The sequence below is a fragment of the Halteromyces radiatus genome (assembly GCF_025201355.1).
Source record: "Halteromyces radiatus strain CBS 162.75 chromosome Unknown BX664scaffold_2, whole genome shotgun sequence".
NCBI classification, from domain to species: Eukaryota; Fungi; Mucoromycota; class Mucoromycetes; order Mucorales; family Cunninghamellaceae; genus Halteromyces; species Halteromyces radiatus.
The window spans coordinates 2,079,130-2,103,197 of record NW_026251688.1 but is presented as its reverse complement, the minus strand read 5'-3'; the positions used below and the strand labels follow the sequence as shown (position 1 = coordinate 2,103,197).

The 24,068-nt window shown below is 31.8% G+C and overlaps 13 protein-coding genes and 2 non-coding genes across 15 annotated transcripts; 8 read left to right on the top strand and 7 right to left on the bottom strand.

Annotated features, from left to right (window-relative positions):
- Positions 1-186: 186 nt before the first annotated feature.
- BX664DRAFT_275354 (26S protease regulatory subunit 6B) lies at positions 187-1,947 on the bottom strand. Its single transcript, XM_051541279.1, has 5 exons — positions 1,833-1,947; positions 1,178-1,755; positions 778-1,063; positions 512-680; positions 187-426 (listed from the first exon to the last, which is right to left on the bottom strand). Exons 1-5 carry the CDS (start codon positions 1,863-1,865, stop codon positions 257-259), a joined length of 1,236 nt encoding a protein of 411 aa, XP_051403175.1. The 5' UTR covers positions 1,866-1,947; the 3' UTR covers positions 187-256.
- Positions 1,948-2,077: 130 nt separating this feature from the next.
- On the top strand, positions 2,078-3,237 carry BX664DRAFT_325231 (uncharacterized protein). Its single transcript, XM_051543982.1, has 5 exons — positions 2,078-2,220; positions 2,299-2,418; positions 2,506-2,558; positions 2,671-2,794; positions 2,868-3,237. Exons 1-5 carry the CDS (start codon positions 2,136-2,138, stop codon positions 2,990-2,992), a joined length of 507 nt encoding a protein of 168 aa, XP_051403174.1. The 5' UTR covers positions 2,078-2,135; the 3' UTR covers positions 2,993-3,237.
- On the bottom strand, positions 3,155-3,893 carry BX664DRAFT_325228 (uncharacterized protein). Its single transcript, XM_051543981.1, has 2 exons — positions 3,664-3,893; positions 3,155-3,584 (listed from the first exon to the last, which is right to left on the bottom strand). Exons 1-2 carry the CDS (start codon positions 3,848-3,850, stop codon positions 3,301-3,303), a joined length of 471 nt encoding a protein of 156 aa, XP_051403173.1. The 5' UTR covers positions 3,851-3,893; the 3' UTR covers positions 3,155-3,300.
- Positions 3,894-4,783: 890 nt separating this feature from the next.
- On the top strand, positions 4,784-5,881 carry BX664DRAFT_325227 (uncharacterized protein). The gene is made up of 2 exons (XM_051543980.1): positions 4,784-5,052; positions 5,163-5,881. The coding sequence occupies exons 1-2, from the start codon at positions 4,920-4,922 to the stop codon at positions 5,552-5,554; spliced, it is 525 nt and encodes a 174-aa protein (XP_051403172.1). The 5' UTR covers positions 4,784-4,919; the 3' UTR covers positions 5,555-5,881.
- A 327-nt stretch (positions 5,882-6,208) lies between these two features.
- BX664DRAFT_257241 (uncharacterized protein) lies at positions 6,209-6,993 on the top strand (the record flags this gene model as incomplete). The annotated part of the gene is made up of 3 exons (XM_051540498.1): positions 6,209-6,341; positions 6,410-6,532; positions 6,785-6,993. 3 exons carry the CDS (start codon positions 6,209-6,211, stop codon positions 6,991-6,993), a joined length of 465 nt encoding a protein of 154 aa, XP_051403171.1.
- Positions 6,994-7,365: 372 nt separating this feature from the next.
- Positions 7,366-8,674, bottom strand: BX664DRAFT_383306 (uncharacterized protein; the record flags this gene model as incomplete). The annotated part of the gene is made up of 4 exons (XM_051549108.1): positions 7,366-7,580; positions 7,831-7,858; positions 7,915-7,948; positions 8,599-8,674. 4 exons carry the CDS (start codon positions 8,672-8,674, stop codon positions 7,401-7,403), a joined length of 318 nt encoding a protein of 105 aa, XP_051403170.1. The 3' UTR covers positions 7,366-7,400.
- Positions 8,675-8,951: 277 nt separating this feature from the next.
- Positions 8,952-9,033, bottom strand: BX664DRAFT_t26. The gene has a single exon. It is a non-coding gene; the product is annotated as a tRNA-Ser (tRNA).
- Positions 9,034-9,137: 104 nt separating this feature from the next.
- Positions 9,138-9,211, top strand: BX664DRAFT_t36. Its single transcript has one exon. It is a non-coding gene; the product is annotated as a tRNA-Arg (tRNA).
- Positions 9,212-11,110: 1,899 nt separating this feature from the next.
- BX664DRAFT_325221 (cytochrome b5-like heme/steroid binding domain-containing protein) lies at positions 11,111-12,072 on the top strand. Its single transcript, XM_051543979.1, has 4 exons — positions 11,111-11,238; positions 11,376-11,507; positions 11,651-11,715; positions 11,817-12,072. Exons 1-4 carry the CDS (start codon positions 11,131-11,133, stop codon positions 11,881-11,883), a joined length of 372 nt encoding a protein of 123 aa, XP_051403169.1. The 5' UTR covers positions 11,111-11,130; the 3' UTR covers positions 11,884-12,072.
- An 831-nt stretch (positions 12,073-12,903) lies between these two features.
- Positions 12,904-14,924, bottom strand: BX664DRAFT_356233 (P-loop containing nucleoside triphosphate hydrolase protein). The gene is made up of 5 exons (XM_051547870.1): positions 14,693-14,924; positions 14,529-14,605; positions 13,742-14,455; positions 13,395-13,631; positions 12,904-13,339 (listed from the first exon to the last, which is right to left on the bottom strand). The coding sequence occupies exons 1-5, from the start codon at positions 14,844-14,846 to the stop codon at positions 12,917-12,919; spliced, it is 1,605 nt and encodes a 534-aa protein (XP_051403168.1). The 5' UTR covers positions 14,847-14,924; the 3' UTR covers positions 12,904-12,916.
- Positions 14,925-15,412: 488 nt separating this feature from the next.
- BX664DRAFT_258728 (Alpha/Beta hydrolase protein) lies at positions 15,413-16,392 on the bottom strand (the record flags this gene model as incomplete). Its single annotated transcript, XM_051540561.1, has 2 exons — positions 15,413-16,003; positions 16,081-16,392. The coding sequence occupies 2 exons, from the start codon at positions 16,390-16,392 to the stop codon at positions 15,413-15,415; spliced, it is 903 nt and encodes a 300-aa protein (XP_051403167.1).
- A 1,172-nt stretch (positions 16,393-17,564) lies between these two features.
- BX664DRAFT_383302 (DNA-directed RNA polymerase I, subunit RPA34.5) lies at positions 17,565-18,787 on the top strand. The gene is made up of 4 exons (XM_051549107.1): positions 17,565-17,693; positions 17,785-17,902; positions 18,008-18,218; positions 18,279-18,787. The coding sequence occupies exons 1-4, from the start codon at positions 17,671-17,673 to the stop codon at positions 18,587-18,589; spliced, it is 663 nt and encodes a 220-aa protein (XP_051403166.1). The 5' UTR covers positions 17,565-17,670; the 3' UTR covers positions 18,590-18,787.
- Positions 18,788-19,069: 282 nt separating this feature from the next.
- BX664DRAFT_325212 (ubiquitin-related domain-containing protein) lies at positions 19,070-19,762 on the top strand (the record flags this gene model as incomplete). The annotated part of the gene is made up of 1 exon (XM_051543978.1): positions 19,070-19,762. A coding segment is annotated over exon 1 (260 nt), but the record flags the coding sequence as incomplete, so codon positions are not given.
- BX664DRAFT_325211 (uncharacterized protein) lies at positions 19,631-20,519 on the top strand. Its single transcript, XM_051543977.1, has one exon. It carries the CDS (start codon positions 19,706-19,708, stop codon positions 20,399-20,401), a length of 696 nt encoding a protein of 231 aa, XP_051403164.1. The 5' UTR covers positions 19,631-19,705; the 3' UTR covers positions 20,402-20,519.
- Positions 20,520-20,652: 133 nt separating this feature from the next.
- On the bottom strand, positions 20,653-23,892 carry BX664DRAFT_325210 (uncharacterized protein). The gene is made up of 5 exons (XM_051543976.1): positions 23,463-23,892; positions 23,246-23,394; positions 22,208-23,164; positions 21,606-22,120; positions 20,653-21,522 (listed from the first exon to the last, which is right to left on the bottom strand). Exons 1-5 carry the CDS (start codon positions 23,751-23,753, stop codon positions 20,741-20,743), a joined length of 2,694 nt encoding a protein of 897 aa, XP_051403163.1. The 5' UTR covers positions 23,754-23,892; the 3' UTR covers positions 20,653-20,740.
- Positions 23,893-24,068: the final 176 nt, after the last annotated feature.

The following is a 24,068-nucleotide window of genomic DNA, read 5'->3' as shown; positions in this document are numbered from 1 at the left end:
CATAAATGAAATCATCATCAATGGCATGACCATAGTATCATCATTGTAGACATTTGCCAAATCACCACAGAGCTATAAAAATGACATCATGAGGTCATTATCATCAACTATCAACCACCAATTATCCATCATATTGCATTCATCATATTAGTATCAACGAGTACATATGTGAAAAAAAAGCTTTTTAAAAAAAATAATAATAAGATATTTTATTTTTGAAAAACAAATTGGCACTAATACTAACAGTTTAACTAATCTACTTGTAAAATTCAAAGTTGGTGTCTTCTTTCTTAACGTTGGCTTTGTAACCCTTTTCCAAATCCTTGCTTAAAATCACATAACGATTCTTTCGTACAGCTTGCATACCAGCTTCTTGACAAATAGCAGCAATTTCCGCACCTGATAACTTGTCTGGGCGTGATACAACTACAAGGAAAGGGAAAAAAAAGTCTTAGTCATTATTCTTCTTGTTTCTCAATTCCCTATCTTCATTGATATTTATCCAACTTACAGTCTTCTAAATCGACTTCTTCAGATAAATTCATTTTAGCTGTGATGGTGGAGAAAATCAATCGTTTTTGACGTCGATCGGGTGTAGGGAATTCGATTTTACGGTCAAGACGACCAGGTCGTAGTAAAGCAGGATCCAAAGTATCAGCACGATTTGTGGCCATAATCACCTATAGTTGTCATTAAAAAAAAAAAAAAAAAAAAAAAAAGGATGAAGTAAGAAATCATTCACTCTTTTTTCTTTGTTTTATTTTTTTTTATTGTTACCTTGACATTTGAAGTTTGATCGAAACCATCCATTTGATTCAATAATTCTAATAGAATACGTTGTACTTCACGATCAGCACCAGTTTGAGCATCAAAACGTTTTGTGGCAATAGCATCAATTTCATCGATAAAGATAATAGCTGGGGAATTTTCTCTTGCCATTCGGAATACATCACGTACCATACGAGGACCTTCACCAAGATATTTCTGTACAAATTCAGAGCCATTCACACGGATAAAGCTTGCTGTTGTATGATGAGCTACGGCCTTGACCAACATTGTTTTTCTATATGAATGGGAAAGAATATCAGTAAAAAAAAAAAAAAAAAAAGGACTTATCAACCCTCCCCCCTCACTTCTCTAGTAATACATGATTTATTCATTTATTTGAATACTTTACCCAGTACCAGGAGGACCATATAACAAGACACCACGAGGAGGATCAATACCAATTTGTTTGTACAAGTCAAAATGAGATAAAGGTAATTCCACAGCTTCACGAATTTCTTGTTTTTGAATATCCAGACCACCAACATCTTGATAAGTGACATCAGGGCGTTCGTCTGAAGTCAACATGGTAATACTACTATCAGCTTCAGGAGGTAAAATATCGACTAATGCATTGGAGTGACGATGTAAGGCAACAGAAGCACTGGGCTTCAACAATTCACGATCGATAGTAGACAAAATACGTACCACATAGTTTGATCCAGTAGTTGATCCTACAATACCAGTATGTTGATCCAAAGGTTCTAAGAATTGACCAATGACTAAAGGAACAGATTTGATGCGTTTAACTTCTTCTTGAGCTCGTACTAATTCACTCTTGAGATGTTTTTGTTCATCTTTGATATATTCTTCTTGAAGTCCCAAAAATTCCAAGTTTCGCTGAAGCTTCTTCAACCTTACATAAAGGTCTTCTTCTGACAATTCGTCCAATAAATGTGGAGGCGTAGTAGTTGTCAATGGTGTTTTCAACTATTTCATATATTTAAATTGAAAAATCAAATTGTCAATATATATATATATATTTCATTATAAGTTTTATGACTTACATCTTGTTTAGGTTGAATGACATCTTCCATCATGACTTTAATATATATAAATAAGGTGAAAGAATAAAATAGGACTTGTTATGTTTTAGAGGAAATGTATGAAAAAGAAAAAAAAGATTGAAAAAGAAAGAAGGAAAGAGAAGAAAAAAAAAATCTAAAAAAAAAAAACAGTGTGTACGCGTTGCCTTTTGCAAAATTCAATCTGCGCCAACTTTTTTTTTTTTTTTTTGCTTCTCTTTTCCTTTCTTTTCCTTTTTTTTTTTTTGCACGCTTTCTATTTTGATTCATAGGACTTCACCTAATATGACACCACAAGAAACTTTTGATAAAGGTGTGAGTTTGCGCCTGGAAGGAAACGAACTCTTCAAGAAAGCTGAATACAAAGAAGGTAAAAACTACAACTCTCTCTTTTATCAAATCAAAATACACATTCTCAACATTTTCTTTTGTCTTTTACTCATTACAGCTCTCACCAAGTATTATCATGCTATTCTTCATTTGCGAACTGTGGGTGGACAAAAGAATAAAGCTGAATTTGAAGCTAATTCGAATGAGCAGTTGGTTATGATCTACAATAACATGGCAGGTAAAAAAAAAAAAAAAAAAAAAAAAAGGTGATCGGATGCATCCCGAAATAAACTAAAAAAGAAATTACCCTCATTCTTTCTTATAGCTGTAAATATCAAGCAAAACAACTGGATACGTGCAATGGAAAACTCAAAAAAGGTAAAAGAAGGGAGAGAACATATATCTATAGAAGAAAAAAAAAAAGAAAGGATTGGATTGTTTCTTTTTTTCATCGTATATTGATGCTTTGTATGTATTATTATCGACATAGGCTTTGGAACTAGATGGCAAGAATGTGAAAGCAAAGTTTCGACTTGCTCAAGCATACATGCAACAAAATGATATTGACAAAGCAGAGCCACTTTTGGCCCAAGTATTAGCCGTCAATCCTGATGGTAAAAGCACAAAAAAAGAAAAAGTATATTTTTTTTTATAAAGGAATATTAAATGATGTTTTATAAAAACTAGATGCTGCGGTCAAACTAGAAATTGCAAAACTCAAGAAACAATCAAAATCTCAAGAAGGAAAGCAAAAATTGGTCTACCAAAAGATGATGGCAAAAATGGCACAAGAAAATCAAGTGGATGTGTAAATCTACTACTTCGTACTACCCTTTTTATTATACACTTTGTACAGTTTTACCCCTTGTGTTTACACGCACATACACTCACATATATATATATTAAACAAACATTTACGCAATCCTATCCTCTGTAATCATTTTTTTTTCAATATGATTCACTTTATTATTTACAAATATTTAATAAAAAAAAAAAATAAAAAAAATAAAAACTATATGTATACCTAACTACAGACATGACGACTAAAAAAAAAAAATGTGCTAGACTACAATAAACATGTATAATATAATAACACTATAAAGACAACATTATCCTATATTTATCCTTCTGTAATGGCTACAATCATAATGAAGCATGCAAATATCATAATGAAGAAAGCCATTGTATATCCAGCCCAACCTTGTCCAACTTCTAGTAAGCGATGTACAATCTTCCTTTGATTGATAAAATAGGTAATTGTCGCCGTAACTATACTGATCAGTCCAAGAGAAACAAATATATAAGATACAACCTTGGTCTTGATACCCACAGCATCACCTGTCCAAGGAAACGATTTCGACGGAGCAAATTGTTTGGTATCGATATCTAACATAGCCATAAAACCTATAAGGAGCCAATTAAGAAGAAAGTATAACTTTAACAACAATATAATACAGTTTCACTTCTTTTTCTTTTTTCTTACCAATAAGAGCAAGAGTCATTCCTGTTCGTAACCAAGTAAGGAGATTTCTTTCATTCGCAAGGTGATCCCTTGGGTCTGGGGCAGCTATAACTTTTGTGTGAATAACAGAGTCAAGATATTTGAAGTAAGTAGAGCATTTTTCGTCATTGCATTTTGTAAAAGGTATATCATCTTTATTGGATTCCATTAAAACAAGGAATTAGAAGAAGAAGGGAAAAAAAAAAGAAAAGACTATCCTTAATTGGTTTTTTTTTTTTTTTTTTTTTGGTATGGTTGTTATGGGAACTCCGTCATTGAACCCTTTTTTCTTCGTTCTCCTATTTTCTACGCAAAAGTTACTCTTCTGTGTTACTTGAGCAGATATCAGTATAAAATGAAGCCCATCCTCCTCCTTCCCCCTTTTTTTTTTTTTTTTTTATTATTGCTATTATTATTTTATTATCTTTATCGTGTTACTTTTCAACTTGAATGACTATTTTACGGAATCATCAATACACACTACTTTGTTTCATCATTCACTATCTGATCAATGTCAATGCCATTTCTTTCTTTCAGGAAATAAATCCCAAAATTGTACAAGGTTCTATTACTATAAAAGAGAAAATCATCAATCATCATCACTAACAAGTGATATTTTATTTAATTTTGAATTTTAGATGTTGTTTGGATATATTCAAATTCAAGCTCTATAGATTATACTAATTCTGATATCACCCCTATTTTTTATGATGAGAACGTCTATTCTTTATTTAATAACGTTACTCAGATTAGCAAATCAGGCTTGAGGGGTGTACTATATGATCAAGGGAACTCTTGTTTATCATCATCATCAAGTCAGAATAATACTTACCTGTTTGATAATACATTAAATATGAAGAGTATTCAAAAAGTAGCTTTAATCAACGATGATGATCAATGCTCTTTGCCTGAAAAAGTGATGAATGCTCAATTAAATGGAGCCAGTGCTTGTATCATTTATGCCTCATCGCCACATAGTCAAGATTCATCCTCTTTTCAAACACCGGTAATATGAATTTTCAACTAAAAAAAAAAAAATATATTTATTTTTTTTTTTATTTTCCTTTTTTTTTTTTTTTACCTTATTCTCTCACAATTGATAGAATATATCTTTCAATTCAAGTATCAACATTCCAACCTTTTATGTAGAAAATAAAACTGGACAACAATTACTCAATCAACTAGGTACCGTCAATGATAATTCTCGTGGACTCTTTTTTACTCCAGTCACCAATGGTATGACACCAGCAGTAACAGCAAAACAGGCCGTTAGGGTATTACTTGTTCCTTCTAGTACTGGTGCACCAAGTCCTTGGGAAATAACATTTTTGATTATGACTGTATTCTTGGCTATCGGTTTTATTGCCTCTGGTAAAAAAAAAAAAAAAAAAAAAAAAAAAAATGTATATATCTATATATATCAAAAGACAGGATGATTGGGTCCCCTTCTTATTGATTTTGTTTGTTTATTTATTTTGTAGTCTGCTTACATACCTACCTGTGGAGAAAGAATAGACGATTACAACGGATGATACAGAATGGATTATTACCTCCAACACCTGATATGCTTCCTATGGGAAAACAATTATTAAGCGAAACCAAACTAGACCAGTTTCCAAAAAGAACTATTCAAAAACAAGATTGTGATGATACTACTGATAGATCAAATAACAAGAAGAAAAGGCTCTCTGTATTTATCTCCAGAAGCAATGATCAACAACCCTCTTCTGCAGCTATCCCTGAAGAAATAGATGTGGATGAAAATGCATGCGTTATTTGTTTGGAACCTTTGGACATAGGTCAAGATGTACGACAGTTACCTTGTCATCATGAATATCATTGTCATTGTATAGGTATGTATGATGAGGATTAAATAGCTTTGTGTGGTAATAAAACTACTTTTTTTTTCTTATTAGATCCATGGCTGACATCAAAATCTGGGGAATGTCCTTTATGCAAATTCGATTGTGTACGTTATCTCACTTCATCTGAAGATCAAAAGGCTATGGAAGAGGCTCGTGCTTATTATTTGAATACGGATGTCAACCTTTTACATGTATTTAAACATTTTTTACAAAAGCGATTCAGAGCAGCATTCTCTTTATCTTCACCATCACCAACAACAACAACAACAACAGCAGCAACAACAGCAGCAACAACAGCAGCAACAACAGCAGCAACAACAGCAGCAACAACAACAACAGCAACAACAACAGAAAATCAACATATATAGGATATATATTTTTTTTTTGTTTTACATATTTGAATAAAATAAAAATTGAAATTGTAAAATCATTAATCGTACCTAGTTGGATGCCCAAAAAAAAAAAAAAAAAAAAAAATCGGAATTTCAACACCTAAAGAAAAATACAAAAAAAAAAGTCGTACTCTGACCTCTTTCTTCTTTCTTTTTTCTTTACTTTGTCTCTTTATATATATATATATATATATCCAAATGATCAAGACAAGATCAATAGCGGCATTGTTAAAATCATCTTCGAATCATAGTCATGATCTCTCTATCCGAATGTACTCTACTCAATTACCCAAAAAAGCAGCAGGTGCCTTTACCAGCAATCATTATATCAATAATACTTCCACAGTTGCTACCAACAACAATGACAATAACAATATTGTAAACAAAACCTTGGTTTATATAGGTAATAGAAGAGGCTATGGTTTCATTCATTATACTGGCATCTGACATTTTATTTATGATTATTACTAGGTCCTTTTTCAGAAACTATTCGACGATACAAAATGACAGCCTCTCTATTCAGTATATGTGGTATCTGCGCTGTTCCTGCTTTATTGAGTACTGGTCAAGCTCCTGTAATTAGTGTTGCTTTAGGTATTGTATCTCCAAGAATAATATATATATATAATGTCGATGAGAATTGAATACCTTACTCTTTTTTTTTTTTTTTTTTTTTTTTTTTGTTATGTATAGCTGGAGCGTCTGCTGTAGCCCCTTCTATCTTTATCCATTGGTATACCAAGGAATATGTGGCTGGATTAATTGCATATGAAGATATTAAAACCATCGAACGTCAACGAAAACAACAACGATCAACAAGTAATACCAGGAACAAGGAAATGAAAGATATGTGGCTGGGGATTGAAACATGGACATTCTTTGGTCGTAAGAAGGAAAACAACATGTGGTTATCACAACTTCGAGATATATCTACACCCAAGGCTATGCGTTGGCAATTTGGAAAAGAGAAATTCACAGTGGAACGTGGGATTGTTGATGCTGATCCTTTTTTGAAACGGTTAGCGACTTTCTCTATGGACAAGAAACAAATATAAGATGAGTGGTTTATTTAGATAGATTATTATATATTATTATTATTATTGTTTTGAATAAAAAAAAGAATGAATGTTTCGTGTGATCATATTTGTATTTTATTTTTTATTTTTCTCTAAATGGACAATTATGGATTAAAAGGATGACGATGACATGATTTCCAAGTACTATCTAACAGGAATGGATATCACTAATTATTGGTGGATGATGGAATATGAAGACATAACAATCAGTAAGTCCTAATATGATAATCAATATACATTCGTTGAACATCATATCAGTTTTTGACATCAGAACAAAAAATTACCATATATAGAATCTATAATTTCAATTTCAAAAAAAAAAAAAAAAAAGATATTTTATAATAAACATGTAGATGATCATTAGTTTTATTCTTCTATTCTAATAATCAACTAATCAATCCTACTACTAATAAGTCAACTATACTACAGAATTCGTCAATAATGATGTAAAACCAGATCATAGAATAGAATATTTGATACTTGGAGTAGTTCAAAGTATAAAGAGTAGAATAACCATTTCGCAAATCATCATGTTCTTCCATTCTGTCTTTACCATGAGAGATTCCCTTTCATTCAAATGATCCATCCTTTTGACTATTTGGTCATCTATCCTTTTGTTGCCATGTTTTCCTACAGTGTTCTTCTTTTTTCTTTTTCTTTTTTTTTTTTTTCTTTTGATCGCGTAAGCATTCTTCAAAAAATAGCTATATACTGTAAAATAATGACTAGTATCAAAAGTGTAATAAGGATGAGTATATAAAAATTCACGTCTTTTTTTTTTTTTTTTTTGCCTAAAGTTAATTAAAATCATCTTACCATCATACCAAAGTTTCTTTTCTCTTTTCTATAATATGTCATGCAAGTGGATAAAAGTGTACAAGGTCTTCTTTCCAAATGTACCTAACGTGAATTTGGAGATAAATATAGCTAAATACTAAAAAAAAAAAAAAAAAAAAAAAAAAAAAAAAGTAAAATAAAACTACATTTCAATTTTGGATGTTACTTTTGTCTTGAATATCCTTCATTGTCGAAGGCTTTGTCTGTATTTCGGTCTTTTGGGATTGGAAATAGAAATGTATTGTTTTAAAAAAAAGAAAAAGACAAAAAAAAAAGAAAAAAGACAAAAAAAAGAAAAAAGACAAAAAAAAAAGAAAAAGACAAAAAAAAAAAGAAAAAAGACAAAAAAAAAAGAACAAAGAAAAAAGACAAAAAAAAGAAAAAGACAAAAAAAGAAAAAAGCAAAAAAAAAAAGAGAAAAAGACAAAAAAAAAAGAAAAAAGACAAAAAAAAGAAAAAGACAAAAACAAAGAAAAAAGACAAAAAAAAAAAAAAAAAAAAAAAAAAAAAAAAAGAAAAAAAAAAAAAAAAAAAAAAAAAAAAAAAAAAAAAAAAAAAAAAAAAAAAAAAAAAAAGAAAAAGACAAAAAAAAAAACGGAAAAAGACAAAAAAAAAAAAAGGAAAAAGACAAAAAAAAAAAAGGAAAAGACAAAAAAAAAAAAAAGAAAAAGACAAAAAAAAAAAAAAAAAAAAAAAGAAAAGAAAAGAAAAAAGACAAAAAAAAAAATTCTTATCTCCCGAATTGACCTTTCGACATTTTGACCCGTAGACCTTTTTGACCTTTTGCCATTTTGACCTTTGGTCCTTTTGAACCTTGGTTCATTTTGTCTCTTGTCCCATCATACAGTATTATCTTTCAATCAACAAATTACTTTTTCAATTTTGGCCCTAACAACCAAAAAAATCGCTTATCAATATATCAATAAAGAAATAAGTATAAGTTAAATGAAATCAAATGAGAGATAAGTAAGAAAGCATTCCCTTGTTAAATTAAAAAAAAAGAAACCAAAAAAAAAAAAAAAAAAAACGTAACGATAAGACAAAAGTAAAAAAGAAAACAAATCACACTCCGCCACAAACGGGAAAACGTCAAAAAGAAGCGTCAGCTACAGGATTTGAACCTGTGCAGGCAGAGCCTATGTGATTTCTAGTCACACTCCTTAACCACTCGGACAAACTGACAGATGTACGTCAAAAATCGAAAACTTCATTATCAATTTAATGTCAAATTTGCGCGAAATCGCTAAATGATTCATGATGATCATCTCGGTCTAGCAAGCAGCTGAGGGACTATGGCCCAATTGGACAAGGCGTCTGACTACGAATCAGGAGATTCCAGGTTCGACCCCTGGTAGTCTCATCTCAGTTCTTTTTGCTATGATTTGGCTTGATTCGGTGATCGAATTGTGGCCAATCATATGCGATTGTTAAGTGATTTTTTGGTTGTTAGGTTCAAAAAAAAAAAAAAGGTAATTCGGATGATTGTGTTATGTGATTTTTTGGTTGTTAGGGCCAAAACTGAAAAAGTAATTCGGATGATTGAAAGATAATAGGTTAAATAGTGAGCACCAGTACTTGATTATGCAAGCACACGTATAAAGTATTGAGTAAAATAAAATAAAAAGTAAAATACTGTGTCTTTATTGATAGTATCAAAGGATCATGAACATACTAAATTTCAAAGTCCGTACTTTTATTTTTTTTTTATTTTTTAGATGTGGCAATTTTTTTTTTTTTTTTTTCATTTCTTTCTTTTCTTTATAATAACTTTTAGTTATAGTATATCAATTAGTAGTCTTTAATAGTTATATTTTTATTTAATAAAACTTTTATTTTTATTCCAACTACTTTGTTACACGTCAATATAATTGATTCCATCTTACGATGTATTTTTTATTCTTTATTTGTGAATGCATTCTTTAGTTTTATTTTACGCATATCGTTATGGAATACGCTGATACGACAAATATAATAAGATTGCCCTCCAAAAAAAAAAAAAAAAAAAAAAAAAAAGAAGAAAGGAAAAAGAAGGATATTTATACTAAAACTTCAAAAGAAAGAATCGTTTCTGCAAACAAAATGAAAACGGAGAGTAAAAAAGAGTACAAAAAAAAACTTTTTTTTGTCTTTTTTTTTTGTCTTTTCTTTTCTTTTTTTTTTTTTTTTTTTTTTTTTAACATGCTTCACCCCAGAAAAAGATGGCCTCCATCTTCTCACTTATTACCAGGTTGACACTAGTTATCCGCTTTTCTAATCTTCTTCAGCAACTTTTTGAAGTTATATAGATGGGAATCACGATACAAGTTTTTGATATACGAATTGCTATACTCTCGATAGCTTTTTATTTCTTGTGGATTGTTGGGTTTGGAGAATCTTTCATGGAGCAAACACAACGTAAGTGGCACCAGGGTCTCTTCTATTAATCGTTTTTCTTGCACTTTTTTTTTTTTTTTTTTTTTTTTTTTTTTTTGAATAGGACGGCAGCGTTAATTCAAGGAGGAGCAAGACATTCTCATGGTTTAGGACAAATGGAGTTGTAGGTTTGAAGAAAGGATGGTCGTTATGTTCAACGATTGCCCGTTATCTTTGTTGGTCTTGATAGGTACCAAGGATTCTTTGCAAAGGAAAGGATCTTCCATGGATGGAGCAGCTTTGGTTGACGACTCAGCAATTAAAGGGATATCATCAATTACAGGATTATTCTTCGGAGGAATGGAGGGGGAAGAAGAACCGTTGTCCAAAATAAAAAATATGGGGATGTTTGATTGTTTAAAAGGTTTACAGTGAGCACCAGTATTTGATTACGCAAGCACACGTAAGAGGTAAAATAAAAAAGAAAAGTAAAGAGATGTTTTATTTAAAAATATATAATTTTAAAGAAAAGGTTGGGCTATCTATACTGTTTATACTAGTTATAAAATAAAGTTAAAAATGAAAATGAATAAAATTCTTTCTTTCTCTTTTGTTTTTTTTTTTTTTTTTTCTTCTCAACAATACTGATATGATTGTGTTTGTACGATAAAAAACTTTGTATGATAAACATCAAAGGATTTTTTCAAAAGTCATTAATCTAATACACTATAAATCATTTGTAATATTTGTTCTGATACAAAAGGTAGTAGTTAATATTGTCAAAAAGATAAATTTCTGTCTGAAGCCCCGCGTATCAGTGTTTAAAAACCGACATAAATAATATTTGATGTTTGGTCTCTTTTTTTTTTTTTTTTTTTTTTTTCTTTCTTTCTTTCTTTCCTGTTCTATTTGATAAGACTTTTCATCATGTCCAAAGTATATACTTATGAAGAAGTCGCTCAACATAATAAGCGTGAAGATCTTTGGATGATCATTGATAAGAAGGTTTACGATATTACAGGCTTTGTGGATGAAGTAAGTAGAGAATAGGATTCGATTTTGGGGAATAATAATAAAACAAAAGAATTATACAAAAAATGTATTGTTCGTGTTTATTTTTATCTTTAACAGATTGATTAATTCATTTTATTACTTATCCACTTATTTAATAGCATCCAGGTGGTGAAGAAGTGTTGATTGATGAAGGTGCCCGCGATGCTACTGGTCCCTTTGAAGATGTAGGTCATTCTCCTGATGCTCGTGAACTTTTGGTAAAATACTATATTGGTGATGTCGACCCTACCGTAAGTATCTTTTATATTAGAAAAAAAGAAAAGGTTATAGGAAAGTATTATCACTATTCAATACTAATCCTTTCTTCTTTTCATTATCACAATTGTTTTTATTTTTATTTTTATCGTACGATTCCATTATTCACCTATCACAGTCTGCACCAGTAAAAGTGACTAGTCCAAATGCTACTAGTGTACCTGGAGAACAAGTCCAAGGAAAGTAAGTACACGATATGATAAAAAAAAAAAGAAATTAACGATCATGATTGCGTTATATATATATGGTGATGGCACACCACTAATATCTTTATATTTGCTTAGTCCTCTTCGTATCATCATTCCTTTATTAATCGTCCTTGGTTATATCTATTTCCGCTTTTATGCTTAATTGGATCAAAAAAAAAAAAAAAATAGGGTGTGGAAACATCGACTCGTTTGTCATTGTCGAAATGTTTAGTCGTAGTATATTTACATTTAGAGCATTATTTAGTCATACATTTGTTTTACTTTTTTTTTTTCTTTATTCGATCCTGATTTTTATATTTTGAATAAAACATACATAAAAATAAATAAATAATAACAATAGTAATAATAATAATAATAAGGTCTATTTTGGTTATTATATCTATGCTCTAATGAAATTGATAAAGCTATTGTATCGTATTTATTCATTTTCTTTTCTTCTTATTCAATATATGATGGATGTACTCTCGATAAACTACAAGTAAAACATATATATGTATCAAAGGACACTTTAGGCTCATATGGGATGCGAATGCCTAGTGGCTCATTATTGATCGTCTCCACAACATCAGCAATTTCAATAGCAAGATAAGTAACTAGAGATAATAATACGAACAAGAAAAAATTTAGGATTTAATATAGTTGTCCTGCCTTTTGTTATCATCATCACTGTCATCGGTCATACTGATATCTATCATCAAATCGAACATGTGGGGATATTTACTTTTACGTTATCTGTCTCACCTGAATGTGTTGAATCCTGAGAAATAAAAAAAAAAAAAAAAAAAAAGAAAAAATTATTGATAATCGAGATGATGTGTGGTTACTAAAGAGGTTATTATCAGTATAGAATATATTTTATTGTAATTGACGACTATGATAGGCAACAAACATGATCCAAAGTAATAAATATTTTATTATCTATATAATTTATTATTGTGAATGAAAATCATCTAGACAACAAAGAATAAATAAATAAAAATGCAAGGAAAGTACTAGAAGGAGTAGTAATAACAATTGTAGTAGTAGTAATAGTAGAAAAAGAGAGTAAAATCAATATATAATAATATATTAGCTAATGCGGTAATCTAGATGAATGTATAAATCTGTATATGTGTAAGTGCGCGAGAGTATTAAAAAAAAAAAAAAAAAAAAAAAAAAAGAAAAGGGAACAGAGTCTAAATTTTTCTAGATGGCATAAGAGTAGAGGGGAGTTTTTCAGGTAAAGGAGCACCAGCTTGAACAGCCTTGATCAAATGCATTGCTACAGAGAATTCGTCCAAGTCCATATAACCATCCGCATCCCAATCAGCTAATCTCCAGATTTTTGCCAGATCATCATTTGGAAGACCACTTTCCATCAAAATAGGTTTCACTGCACCTCCACTAATCTTGCCATCGCGAGGATGTGATGATTGGAATACAGGGTAGTAACTATTCTTATCAATAGAAGAAAACTGCCAGAATGATGCCGGTAATTGTCCATTAATTTGTTGTTGAGATTCATCAGCCATGTCGAATGGATTGCGTTGTGATTCAGCCAGTTCAGGATTACCAGTAGGAAAACGGGACATGATCCTAGGAAGATCGTTCGATAGTGCCTATATAAAATAGAATTTATTAGGTTCATCGTATCATATACAATCGTTGACTTACATCATCCACCTTGGATAATAAATCTTCTTTCAAATTCTTAAACTTGTCCATATCATAAAGGGAAAGATTTTGTTTGAATTTTTCAGGATTTGGAAAGTCACCACTAGGAAGATGATACCGTTGTTGAATCTTTTGGAATTCCAAGTCGAGGTTTGCCAATAACTTTGCACTTTTCTTTTTCTTGCCAAACATGGATGGCATTTCTTTTTTGAGATGACCAATAATCAAAGCATGAACCTAATATATAATAAATAAAATACAAAAATAGTTAAGAATAATTGAATATCGGTTCATATATCCTATTAGATTTTCTAATCAACCCAAAAAAAAAAAAAAAAAAAACTTACCCTAGCAATTTTAGCTCGTTTGACAATGTCATTGACTTTTCGGATAGCAGCATTTCGCCTCAAGTTCTTCAAATCACGTAATAGATCTTTGGATTCGGCTTCAATAAGCTCGCGACAATCTTCAAAGCAATTGGGAGGTTTTTCTGTCCAGAAGGAACCCAGATAAACACGCATAACTTCGGGGGTTTGCACAACTTTGCCCAGAGACCACATCATCGCACCATAGACGCGCATCAATTGCTGTTGACTGACCATATCACTCTTGTTCAATACGACACGGATCTTTTCCTCTTGACCACGGAGTGAATGAATGGCAAGTTTGAATTCATTTGAGATATCCAATTTATGAGAGTCAAAGAGTAATAGGATTAAATCTGCACGTTGAGCAAACCAGTCAATCACTTCGGTAAAGTCATAGCCACGTTCGATTCGTTGTTTATCTCCAGCCAGAATACCAGGTGTGTCAATGATAGTCATATTTTCTAATACAGGTGAGTTGGTTTGAGATACTTGAAAACGTGATAGAAAAGCTTGACCAAATCGATTAAGTCCTTGAAATGGAAGTTGCTGATTCACTGCCGCCGCATTACCGGGTATTACACGTTCTTCATCATTGTTCATTACTGCCACAAATCTATCTGTTGTAGGTTCTACACCAATATGTTCACCAGGATATGACTTATCCAAGAGATAGTTGATAAATGTAGTTTTACCCTAAAAGAAAATATGATATTAGTCTATCTGATCAAATTATATAGTTAACTGAGTATTCTCTTGTGGTACTTACAGTAGAATATTGTCCAATCAATAAAACAATAGGTTTTGCTTCAATATCTGCTTCAGTCAAAGGAGAAGAATGAAATCCTTATGTTGATAAAGAATAAGAAGAAAAAAAAAAAGGAGTTATTTAAATTATATTTTTTTATATATATGGAATAGTATTACACTTACCTTCAAAGTTGTATGTAACTTCCAAGGGTTTGATCTTTGACTTATAAACCCTTTTCACATCTTCGACAATTTGACCATATTCATTGTCTTCCCAAGAGAGGTCACCTTGTTGAGGAGAATTTGTGCGATTTAATTTTCCATTTTTCTTAAGCATGGTGTAAAGTAATAACAATATCTATAATATATAGGTAAAATTTTATTAATGAATGGGAGAAAAGAGGAGAAAAAGTTTAAAAAAAAAGAAAAGAAAAGAGAAAAAATAAAAAAAACAAGTTCGCATTTTTTTTTTTTGGTTCCATCATCTTAGGTTTGATATTTCAACTCCGTTCCCAACTGAAAAGGTTAGTGCCATACTGTTTTTTAGCTTCAAAAATTTACTGCAGGTGTTTTAAAGATCATTTTCTAACTGGTTAATGATATGTGATGATCGATATTGTATGACAATGAAGAGCTTATAGTGAATTCAGAATTGAGTGGTACCAAAATCAATTTCTAAAATGAATAAAAAAAAAAAAAAAGGGAATTTCTTTTTTTATTGAAGAGTGATCAATCAATGACCTTGTTCAAATAAATAATTAGCTAATTCTACATAAAAATCTGCTCTATCAAACTCCTTGACTGTCTTCCATCGATAAGGTACCATACTATGTAAAATAAAGAAATATATATATATATGAATATACTGTAAATGAATGAATATTTCTTTTTTTTAATATTTATTTACCTTTTTCCTGTGAAATCCCAATGATCAGCATCTTCGATTGTTTTGACATGTTGACCCCATTGACCACTTTGAACACTAACCACACCATCATTATCGCCTTCCACTTGTTGTATAAAATGACCAGGTAAATCCAAAAGGGAAGACCATTGGCTTGGTGTTGATTTAGCAGTATAAGAATAATATGAGACGGAAGGATCATCTGGTGTTGATGGATTGAAATGTTGAGTACAATAATCTGTGGTTAAGTTGCTATAAGCTGGGTTATCAAACCATTGGACTAAAAGACGAAAGATTTGTTGTTGTTGCTGTTGTTGTGATGTTTCATGATTTATCGTATTTGTTGATGTAATAGGGGATTCGTCTTCTTCACTTCGTCGTAAAACACCGGATGAAAAATCACTCATCATACAAGATGACGTTGTTGAAACATAAGAAGATGAAGGTGGATATTGTCCAATACCAACTTTTTCTCTAAACCAATCCATCACAGGTGATCCACGATGAGGGGTACATACAGTAGATAAAGAAGATACTTGATATGACCGATGTTTGATGTGTGATAATAAATAACGACAATCCAATCCACCCTATTATCAAAAGAAAAAGTATTAATGTATATATATCAGACTTTTTTTTTTTTTTTTTTTTTTTTTTTTTTTTTTACCATTGAATGAGCAATAAAGTTGATTTGTTGATTTGACATAAAGGAGGACATGATAGAATGTAAAGCATAGGCACGGTTAGAAATAGTATCTGCTTTAGGAACTCGAGTGATAATGACCTTGGCACCTAAATCACAAAGTGCTTTTTCAATTCCATTCCAATAATGCACTTGTAAAGAAGGTAGTAATTCTGGTCCCATACGATCAAATCCATATAATCCATGACATAGTACAATAGGACCACGGGGAGCTCGGAATTGAGGTGTCACAGGAGATAGTAAACCATTATCAACATGACGATGAGTATTATTCATTGGCATTGCAAAAAAGTCAATAGCTTCAGATTTTTCCTTCAACAAGGTTGGATAAAGTATATGTTTTCTTTTATTGACTGGAGTTGTTGTGGTTGTGAAGGTACTTGGTAATAGTATATCACGAATTGAGAGAATGGCAGAAGTAATGGAAGTTGTATTCCAAGAATGTTGTAAATAATTATAAAGTAAATTGTATAAAGGTAAAGTGGTCATAGATAAAAACAAGTTGAAATAAAGAAAGTGTATATGTAGGTGTGAGAAAAGAAAGAAAGAGAGAAGTAGTAAAAAAAAAAAAAAAAAAAAAAAAAAAAAAAAGGGAGGAAGAAATGAATCATGCATTAAGTTATTTAAAGTAGGTAAAGCGGCCACTTAAAAAAAAAAAAAAATCCCAAACACCCCATCACTTGGCAAACTTCTTTGGTCTCTCCGGAGATCCAAACATTTACTCAAATGGGGAAGACATCATTCAAAAGAACGAATGATATTTAAGAACGTTTGGGTTGTCAACCTCTTTTATTTTTTTTTTGGGGGTGGGAAGTCAAAAGTGATTGTAAACTCAACCAGAAATATTCACACGTGTGAACTGAAAGACAATTTTAACAACATTGACATAGATCATATGATCTATTTCTTTTTTTTTTTTTTTATTCATTGAACTTGAACAAAAAATATATATATATATATATTTGATTTTCATTTATTTATTACGAAATGATTTTTATTTGTTCTAAAATGAAAAATCATATACATTAAATAGAAGATATTTTCATTTTTCATTTATATAAATAAAGCCCATACTCGACGTCACATTGCAAAAAGTGTCAGGCAAAGGACATCAGTGGTTCAATGAGATAGCAAGCCAGAGCTCATTGATCCAGGCGCAAAAAAATTAGAATAACAACAGCTGTACTATGTACAGCATTATAGTTGTTAAACTATAAAGAACAGATACTACACTTGATCTTAGCCAAAAGGCCTGAGAGGATAAGGTTTCATCGAGTTTTCAAAGTAGACCGCCTTTTTATACTTTTTGGAGAGTCCATTAAAATCAAAATCCGACGTGACTTTTTTTCTGCGGAAAGGATTAAACCAAAAAAAGGAATTGAGTAAGAATTGGTCTCAAATTTTTTTTTTCTTTTTTTTTTTTTTTTTTTTTTTTTTTTTTTAGGTAACCTCTATTCGTTTTGGGAGGTTATGTTATTGACTTGAAAAAAAAAAAATTGTAAACTCCTATTCTTCTTTCGTTTGTTTATAATAGAAACCAGGACAACGCACACAATGCCATATGATATTGATACTCTGTAAGTGAACTATCCATTTAATGAACTATTCAATAATATCAACATGATTTATTCTATTCAAGCCACTCATCACGTTTTTTTTTTATGATAGATTACCGGAAGGATTTACAGAATTGAACTCTGAACAACAGCAATCAACTATTTATGATTTTGAAGCTATCAATAATGACGACGATAAAGAACTTTGGTTAATCCGAGTGCCAGAAGAGGTAAAAAAAAAAAAAAAAAAAAAAAAAAAAAAAAACTCAATCAATACGAAAGAGATCAAACAAGATCTAAACCTTTTTTTTTTTTTTTTTTTTTTTTTTTTTTAGGTATCAGCTGAAAGTTTGACATCAATGAAGATCAAGTTATCCAAGACACCTGGAAAACCTGTTAGTAAATTAGAATTAAACGACAATGAAAAATTTACAATGTATCGTGTACCAGAAGGAACATCTTTGGCATCTGATGTGGGAGTGAGTGGACAAGAAATGTTTGGTTTTTCTTGTTTAGTTCCTTCTGATCAAGGCAAAATGGTATTTGGTAAGAAGAATTAATTTTATTTGAAACAAAAATTATTTATCATGATTTTTCCATTTGTAGCACCCACTCGATTCACTCAATGTTTGATTTTGGATGAAGAAGTGACAATTCCTGATGGTACCCAACTTGCAGAATCTATTCGTGATAGTCCCGTGACAAAGCGACAACATCCAGAAGGTTTAAAAATGCGATTCAAACCCTATGGATTCGATACTTGTGAACCTGAAGATGTGGAACCCAATCAAATTATCAATAAGGATATCAAGAAGGATGACCAACAACATACAGATAAGAAACGAAAAAAGCACAAGGTAGATGACGATGACAATGATAAGAAGAAGAAAAAGAAGGAGAAAAAAGCCAAAAAATAGGATAGCATCATAGTTAATAGTAGTAGTATTAGACTCAATCGACATATTTTAGAACACATTTCCGTTACAGCATTTGATTTTATATTATATATACATGTACTCTTTCTATTCCACCTTTTTTTTTTTTTTTGCCAATACAATAAAGAAATCAAACTCATTCTATCAATATCTTCTCGTGTAATATACTTGTTACGGACTTCTTTGAACCTATATGGAATCACCGTGTTTCGCTTTTTTTCTATTTTTCTATATTCTCTCTCTATATGATCAAAAAAAAAGTAACATAAAACCTATTGATTCATCATTGAAGCAAAGATATAAACTTAAACATATTATGGATGGCATAAAAAAGGAAGGAGACGTAAAGACTGAACAGTGCCATTATCTTTTTTAGGTTGATGCTTGCGTAGCGATCCTTTTATAGGTGCGGATAAAAATTTTGAACCCGCAAATCTACGTAATTTGATTTTTTTATTTTTATTTTTTTATTTTCTTTCCTTATTTTCTCTGACTTTCTTTAAGCTTCTTTATTTTTATTTTTATATATACATAAATTATAGACGCTTATCTCCCTCTTACCGTCCATCACTACCTCCTTTTTTTTTTTATTTTTTTCCTCACGTCGTCATCATGTCCAGCATTAATATTAACGTGAAATCATCTAGCGATAAAAAGTTTGTCATCAACATTGATACTAGCAAGACAGTCCTTGATCTCAAAAATGCTATTGCTGAACAAGCCGATATTCCTGCAGAACGTCAACGTTTGATTTATTCTGGTCGTGTTCTCAAAGATCCTGATACGCTTGCTGATTGTAAACTGGCTGAAGGGAATACTGTACATATGGTTAAAGGTGCTCAACCTGGTGGAACAGGTAATAATAATAATAATTGATGGGGATGTAAAAAAAAAAAGAAAAGATGATAAATAGGAAAGGCTTATTTCATGATTGTTATTTCTTTATTAGCTCGTACAACTACTTCAAACAATACTACGACATCTGCTAGTTCACAGCCAACAACAACAACAACAACAACAACAGCAGGAACCACAAATACACCTACTTCTAATGCAGCAGCACCAGCCGCAAATCCTTTTGCCAGTTTACTTGGAGGTATGGGAAGTATGGGTACTGAAAACAACAACAACAACAACAACAATAACAATATGAACAATCCTTTCGGTATGTTCGGTAGTGGATTTGGTGCTGGAGCGATGGGTAATAGTTTTGGTGGAGCACCTGATGTTAATATGATGAATCAAATGATGCAAAATCCAGCGTTTACACAATATATGTCTACTTTATTACAAAACCCTTCTGTATTGGACTCAATTATTGCTAGCAATCCTCAATTATCTGCTATGGGACCTCAAGTACGTACCATGTTACAATCACCTGAATTCCGTCAAATGCTTAGCAATCCTGAATACCTTCGACAAATGGCTGCCATGCAACAATATGCTCAATCTATGGGATTTGGTGGTGGTATTCCCAATAACAACAATAATAATGATCAACAACAACAACAACAACAACAACAACCAGCTTTTAATCCATTTGCTATGTTAGGAGGTGGTGCTGGAATGACGGATCCTCAAGTACAACAAAATTTAGCTTCTCTTTTTGGTGGTATGGGTGGTGTTCCTTCTCAACCGACTGATACAAGATCTCCTGAAGAACGATTTCAAGTTCAATTACAGCAATTGAATGAAATGGGATTTTGGGATGCTGCCAAGAATATTCAAGCTTTACAGGCCACAGGTGGAAATGTCAATGCTGCTATTGAAATGTTATTTAGTGGAAACCTTTAGATCCTTTTTTTTTTTTTTTTTACTCCCTTGTTTAGTATATATCATTTTATTTTTTTTTATTTATTTTATTTTATTTTATACAACCAATTATCATTTTCGTTTGAATAAAGTTTTTTTTTTTTTTTTTTTTTTCATTCTTGATTTTCTTTATTCAAACAAGTTTCCACTTGATAAACAAAATCAACAAATCAAATATTACCCAATATATACTAAATAAACAACAAATAAAAAACATGGTAGATGCATGCATATTTTTCTTTTTCCGCGTGTTCAACACTCCCTCTTTTATTTTGTAAATAATAAATAATAATAAAAAAAGTGTCATTTTAAACTTCTAGATCAACTAGTTCTAAATATATTGACAAGTAAAGTACGTAACTGTTGAAACACTTGTTCCACCTGAGGTGTCGGCATTCTTGTATAGTGAGGATAATGAGTCCCGGTAGGTGTGGATGGTAAAGAAGATGAAGAAGAACCAGCATTTGTCATCATGTTGTTATTTGTATGGATGGTGGCACCATTTCCAAATGAATGCATAGATATGTTGGTTGTTGCAGTGCTTGTGTTATTGTTGTTATTATTGCTGTTGATGGACAAGGAGGCAATGGATGATGATGATGATGAATGAGGAGGAGGAAATGGTGGAGTATGCATATTGGTTGGCGAAGTGGGCAATGATGTTGTTGCAGTTATTGATTGCGTTGTTGTTATTGGCATTATTGACGTAGTAGGAGTGGTGAGAGGATCAGCTACATAAACACTTTGTTGCATTGGAATGAAGAATTCGATATTGCGTAAACCAGAACCTCCAAATGCACTACTGTCAGCTCGTTGATGCATTTCATTGTGATTTGATTGTTTTCCTCTAGAGGCTTCCATCAGATATCCCTTGACTGTCTTCATGAGAGTTTCGCTTCGTTTTGATAACCAGTTTGTATGAATTTGAGGAGGTTGATCCATTGTAGCCGGCATATAGTGTTCAGGTTGATCCAAGTATCTGTCAGGTAACATGATTAATGGTAAAGATAAGGAATTAACATCATAGCGACTAGTCAATCGTAAGATATTTCGAAGTCCAATCATCAGTGGATGTCGACTAGATAAATCCGTGTTTGGAATAGCTATAGATAAAAAGTATATGAGAAGGAAACAAAAAATAAATGAGTTAATTCAAATTAAGATATATATATATATATCGTCTTACCATCACCATCAATGATCAAATGGAATACTATTTGATGTAACGGCAGATTGGAATGCTTGGTAATAAAGTAGGTACCTTCTTCAATTAATTCTGGTCGTTGTTGTAGGTCGTTTTCAATGATGTCCAGTTGAGATTCGAGAGTTGGGAAATGAAATTCGGTCGACCGTCCAGTGCGTTCGAATAAAGCATGATTGCTCCCTTTTCCTGTTTTGTAAAGTCGCCAATCCAATGTTTGTTCGTCAAGTTCCCCAGTACGCTGGATCAATTCCTTCTTTTCCACCAAAACCACCATGGCTGATAGTTGACTTGTATATAAACGCATTGCTGTCTGTGCTTTGTAGCCTAATTCTCGTTGTTCATCAAAAGGTAAAGGGTCCATCAAATCTGCAGCTACATCTGCCACCATGAGTCGTAGATTATGACTTGTTTTGATTTGTGCTGTTCCCAGAGTGATTGTGAATGATTCCACCAACTGTGATGTATTTCCACCATGCGTATTCCCAAATGGTGAGTCACTATGAAAAAAAAAAATAAAATAAATAAAGTGAGTAATGCTGTATAGAAATAGTAGTACCAAAAAAAAAAAAAAAAAGAAAACTTACTTTTCATCATGTTCAATTCCTAAATTCTCCATTGCCTTGCCCAGCCATCCACCTAGTTTCCGAACAGAGCTAAGATTTGTATTTTCCATGGCTTGTTTTTGTTGTTGTAAAAATGAGATTGGATTCCAACTTTTCCCAGCGTTGGAGGATGAGATGGAAGATAATTGTTTTGTTGTTTGTTGTAAAGAAGAAGATGACGATGATGAACCTGGTGGTTTTTGTAAAGAATGACGACGGAAGTTAGGTTTTGTATCATTCCAAGAATCCTGGCGTTGATGTAAGGATGAAGTAGAAGAGGTTGAACTAGGATGATTGCTAATAGAAGTAAAAGAAGCTGATCTTTTTTTGTTCTGATGTTGTTGTTGCATTTGTTGTTCTATTTGATGAGGTGACTCCACTAAGAGATTGATAGCCCTTTCTAGATTGAGACCATTTGTCAAAGTAATGGCAGCTTCAGCTTGTTCTTTTGTAAACCCCATTTCTTGTATATCTTGGATGGTTTTCTGTCTAGCTAGATCTTCTGGTCCCATTGAAGTACGTTTCCAAGATTCACTAGAGAAAGATTGTTGAGAAAGTCGACTTGTAAAACTAGTGGTTGAATTTTGACGCTGTCTTCCAGTTGTTGTCGTTGTTGTACTCGAAATCGATGAAGAAGATGATTCTGGTTCTTTTCTCCAAGTTCGACTGGCTGCTGTAGCCACCAAATCTTTCCCGTCCACTAGTGATGCAGATGATTTCGATAATGATGATGCATCGTCAGGTATTGTCACATCTGTACGTAATTGATATTCACGATATAATTCCATGACAAAGTCGCGATAATATTGACGTTGAGAAGTTTGAGTTTGTAAGACATCAGATGCGAATGTAGCCTGCATAATTTCCATTTCCTCAACGTGTTTAGCAAATAAATGAGTTCGATTCTGTAACTGAGGTCCTTCCATTTCTTGAGCCTGTCTATATGGTATATATATACAAAGTATAAGAGTTGAGTCATTCGAAACATTGATTTTCATTTTCGTCTTTTTTTTTTAATACCTAGTTTGCATAACAACAAGAGCATTATGATGTTCAGAGAGAAGTTCGTTCATCATCAAAGTATAATTTTGATCCAATTCCAATAAAGCATCAAAGATGGAAGATATAGGACACTTGACTAGAGTATAAAAGGCACGAGGAAAGACATCCTATTGAGAGAGAAAAAAAAAAAAAGCAAATATGATGATATAGTCACCCCTTTTGTTTTTTTTATTACCTCTTCGTCTTTATTGTAATATTGAAGTGTGTTGGTTTGATAAGCATGAGTAAAGCGTTGTCGAGCATTTGATGATATAGGAGAAGTAGAAGAAGGAGTATTAACGAGAAGAGCCTGAGTATATGCTGAGGTAATTGAAGAAAGAAGAGGAATGGTATAATAAGGAGGTAAGTGGTATTGTTGACAAAGTTCTTCAGCCAATGTTTGAAAAGAATCAGAGTGAGTTATAGAGATAAACAGGGGTTGTTTCAAAATGGAAAGATAAACAGTCAAGTTGATCTTTTCCTCCATTCTTTATTTATATTTTAATAAAGGGAGATATATATATATGTCTGTATATTGTTATGTGACAGTAAAAGGAGAGAGGGAAAAAAAAAAAGATTAAGAAAAGAAAAAAAAAAAAGGAAGATAATTCCGACGGAGGACGAATGATTCTCATTCAAAAGATGAGCAAGAAGGTCAAAGCAAAAAAAAAAAAAAAAAGTATAAAAAGAAAGCATGGAACGGGATTTGAAAAGAGTGATCATGCAAATAGTCAGAAGAAAGAGTTTCTCCTTTTATTTCCATCGTATGTTTTCTTTATTTGAGCCGATGCATTCCAAACAT

What these genes read in the sequence shown, in the direction of transcription:
- BX664DRAFT_275354 (XM_051541279.1), bottom strand. Translation starts at nt 1,865, where the DNA reads ATGATGGAAGATGTCATTCAACCTAAACAAGAT. An exon ending in TATGGTCCTCCTGGTACTGG is followed by an intron (nt 1,064 to 1,177) that starts GTAAAGTATTCA and finishes CCATTCATATAG; the next exon opens with AAAAACAATGTTGGTCAAGG. An exon ending in AGAAGTCGATTTAGAAGACT is followed by an intron (nt 427 to 511) that starts GTAAGTTGGATA and finishes CTTTCCTTGTAG; the next exon opens with TTGTATCACGCCCAGACAAG.
- BX664DRAFT_325231 (XM_051543982.1), top strand. Translation starts at nt 2,136, where the DNA reads ATGACACCACAAGAAACTTTTGATAAAGGTGTGAGTTTGCGCCTGGAA. An exon ending in GAAAGCTGAATACAAAGAAG is followed by an intron (nt 2,221 to 2,298) that starts GTAAAAACTACA and finishes TACTCATTACAG; the next exon opens with CTCTCACCAAGTATTATCAT. An exon ending in CAATGGAAAACTCAAAAAAG is followed by an intron (nt 2,559 to 2,670) that starts GTAAAAGAAGGG and finishes TTATCGACATAG; the next exon opens with GCTTTGGAACTAGATGGCAA.
- BX664DRAFT_325228 (XM_051543981.1), bottom strand. Translation starts at nt 3,850, where the DNA reads ATGGAATCCAATAAAGATGATATACCTTTTACAAAATGCAATGACGAA. An exon ending in AATGACTCTTGCTCTTATTG is followed by an intron (nt 3,585 to 3,663) that starts GTAAGAAAAAAG and finishes GGCTCCTTATAG; the next exon opens with GTTTTATGGCTATGTTAGAT.
- BX664DRAFT_325227 (XM_051543980.1), top strand. Translation starts at nt 4,920, where the DNA reads ATGACACCAGCAGTAACAGCAAAACAGGCCGTTAGGGTATTACTTGTT. An exon ending in TATCGGTTTTATTGCCTCTG is followed by an intron (nt 5,053 to 5,162) that starts GTAAAAAAAAAA and finishes TTTATTTTGTAG; the next exon opens with TCTGCTTACATACCTACCTG.
- BX664DRAFT_325221 (XM_051543979.1), top strand. Translation starts at nt 11,131, where the DNA reads ATGTCCAAAGTATATACTTATGAAGAAGTCGCTCAACATAATAAGCGT. An exon ending in TTGGTGATGTCGACCCTACC is followed by an intron (nt 11,508 to 11,650) that starts GTAAGTATCTTT and finishes CACCTATCACAG; the next exon opens with TCTGCACCAGTAAAAGTGAC. An exon ending in GGAGAACAAGTCCAAGGAAA is followed by an intron (nt 11,716 to 11,816) that starts GTAAGTACACGA and finishes ATATTTGCTTAG; the next exon opens with TCCTCTTCGTATCATCATTC.
- BX664DRAFT_356233 (XM_051547870.1), bottom strand. Translation starts at nt 14,846, where the DNA reads ATGCTTAAGAAAAATGGAAAATTAAATCGCACAAATTCTCCTCAACAA. An exon ending in TGATTGGACAATATTCTACT is followed by an intron (nt 14,456 to 14,528) that starts GTAAGTACCACA and finishes ATTTTCTTTTAG; the next exon opens with GGTAAAACTACATTTATCAA. An exon ending in TATTATCCAAGGTGGATGAT is followed by an intron (nt 13,340 to 13,394) that starts GTAAGTCAACGA and finishes TATTTTATATAG; the next exon opens with GCACTATCGAACGATCTTCC.
- BX664DRAFT_383302 (XM_051549107.1), top strand. Translation starts at nt 17,671, where the DNA reads ATGCCATATGATATTGATACTCT. An exon ending in CCATATGATATTGATACTCT is followed by an intron (nt 17,694 to 17,784) that starts GTAAGTGAACTA and finishes TTTTTATGATAG; the next exon opens with ATTACCGGAAGGATTTACAG. An exon ending in TCAAGGCAAAATGGTATTTG is followed by an intron (nt 18,219 to 18,278) that starts GTAAGAAGAATT and finishes TTCCATTTGTAG; the next exon opens with CACCCACTCGATTCACTCAA.
- BX664DRAFT_325211 (XM_051543977.1), top strand. Translation starts at nt 19,706, where the DNA reads ATGGGAAGTATGGGTACTGAAAACAACAACAACAACAACAACAATAAC.
- BX664DRAFT_325210 (XM_051543976.1), bottom strand. Translation starts at nt 23,753, where the DNA reads ATGGAGGAAAAGATCAACTTGACTGTTTATCTTTCCATTTTGAAACAA. An exon ending in CTTGTTGTTATGCAAACTAG is followed by an intron (nt 23,165 to 23,245) that starts GTATTAAAAAAA and finishes TATACCATATAG; the next exon opens with ACAGGCTCAAGAAATGGAAG. An exon ending in GGAATTGAACATGATGAAAA is followed by an intron (nt 22,121 to 22,207) that starts GTAAGTTTTCTT and finishes TTTTTTTCATAG; the next exon opens with TGACTCACCATTTGGGAATA.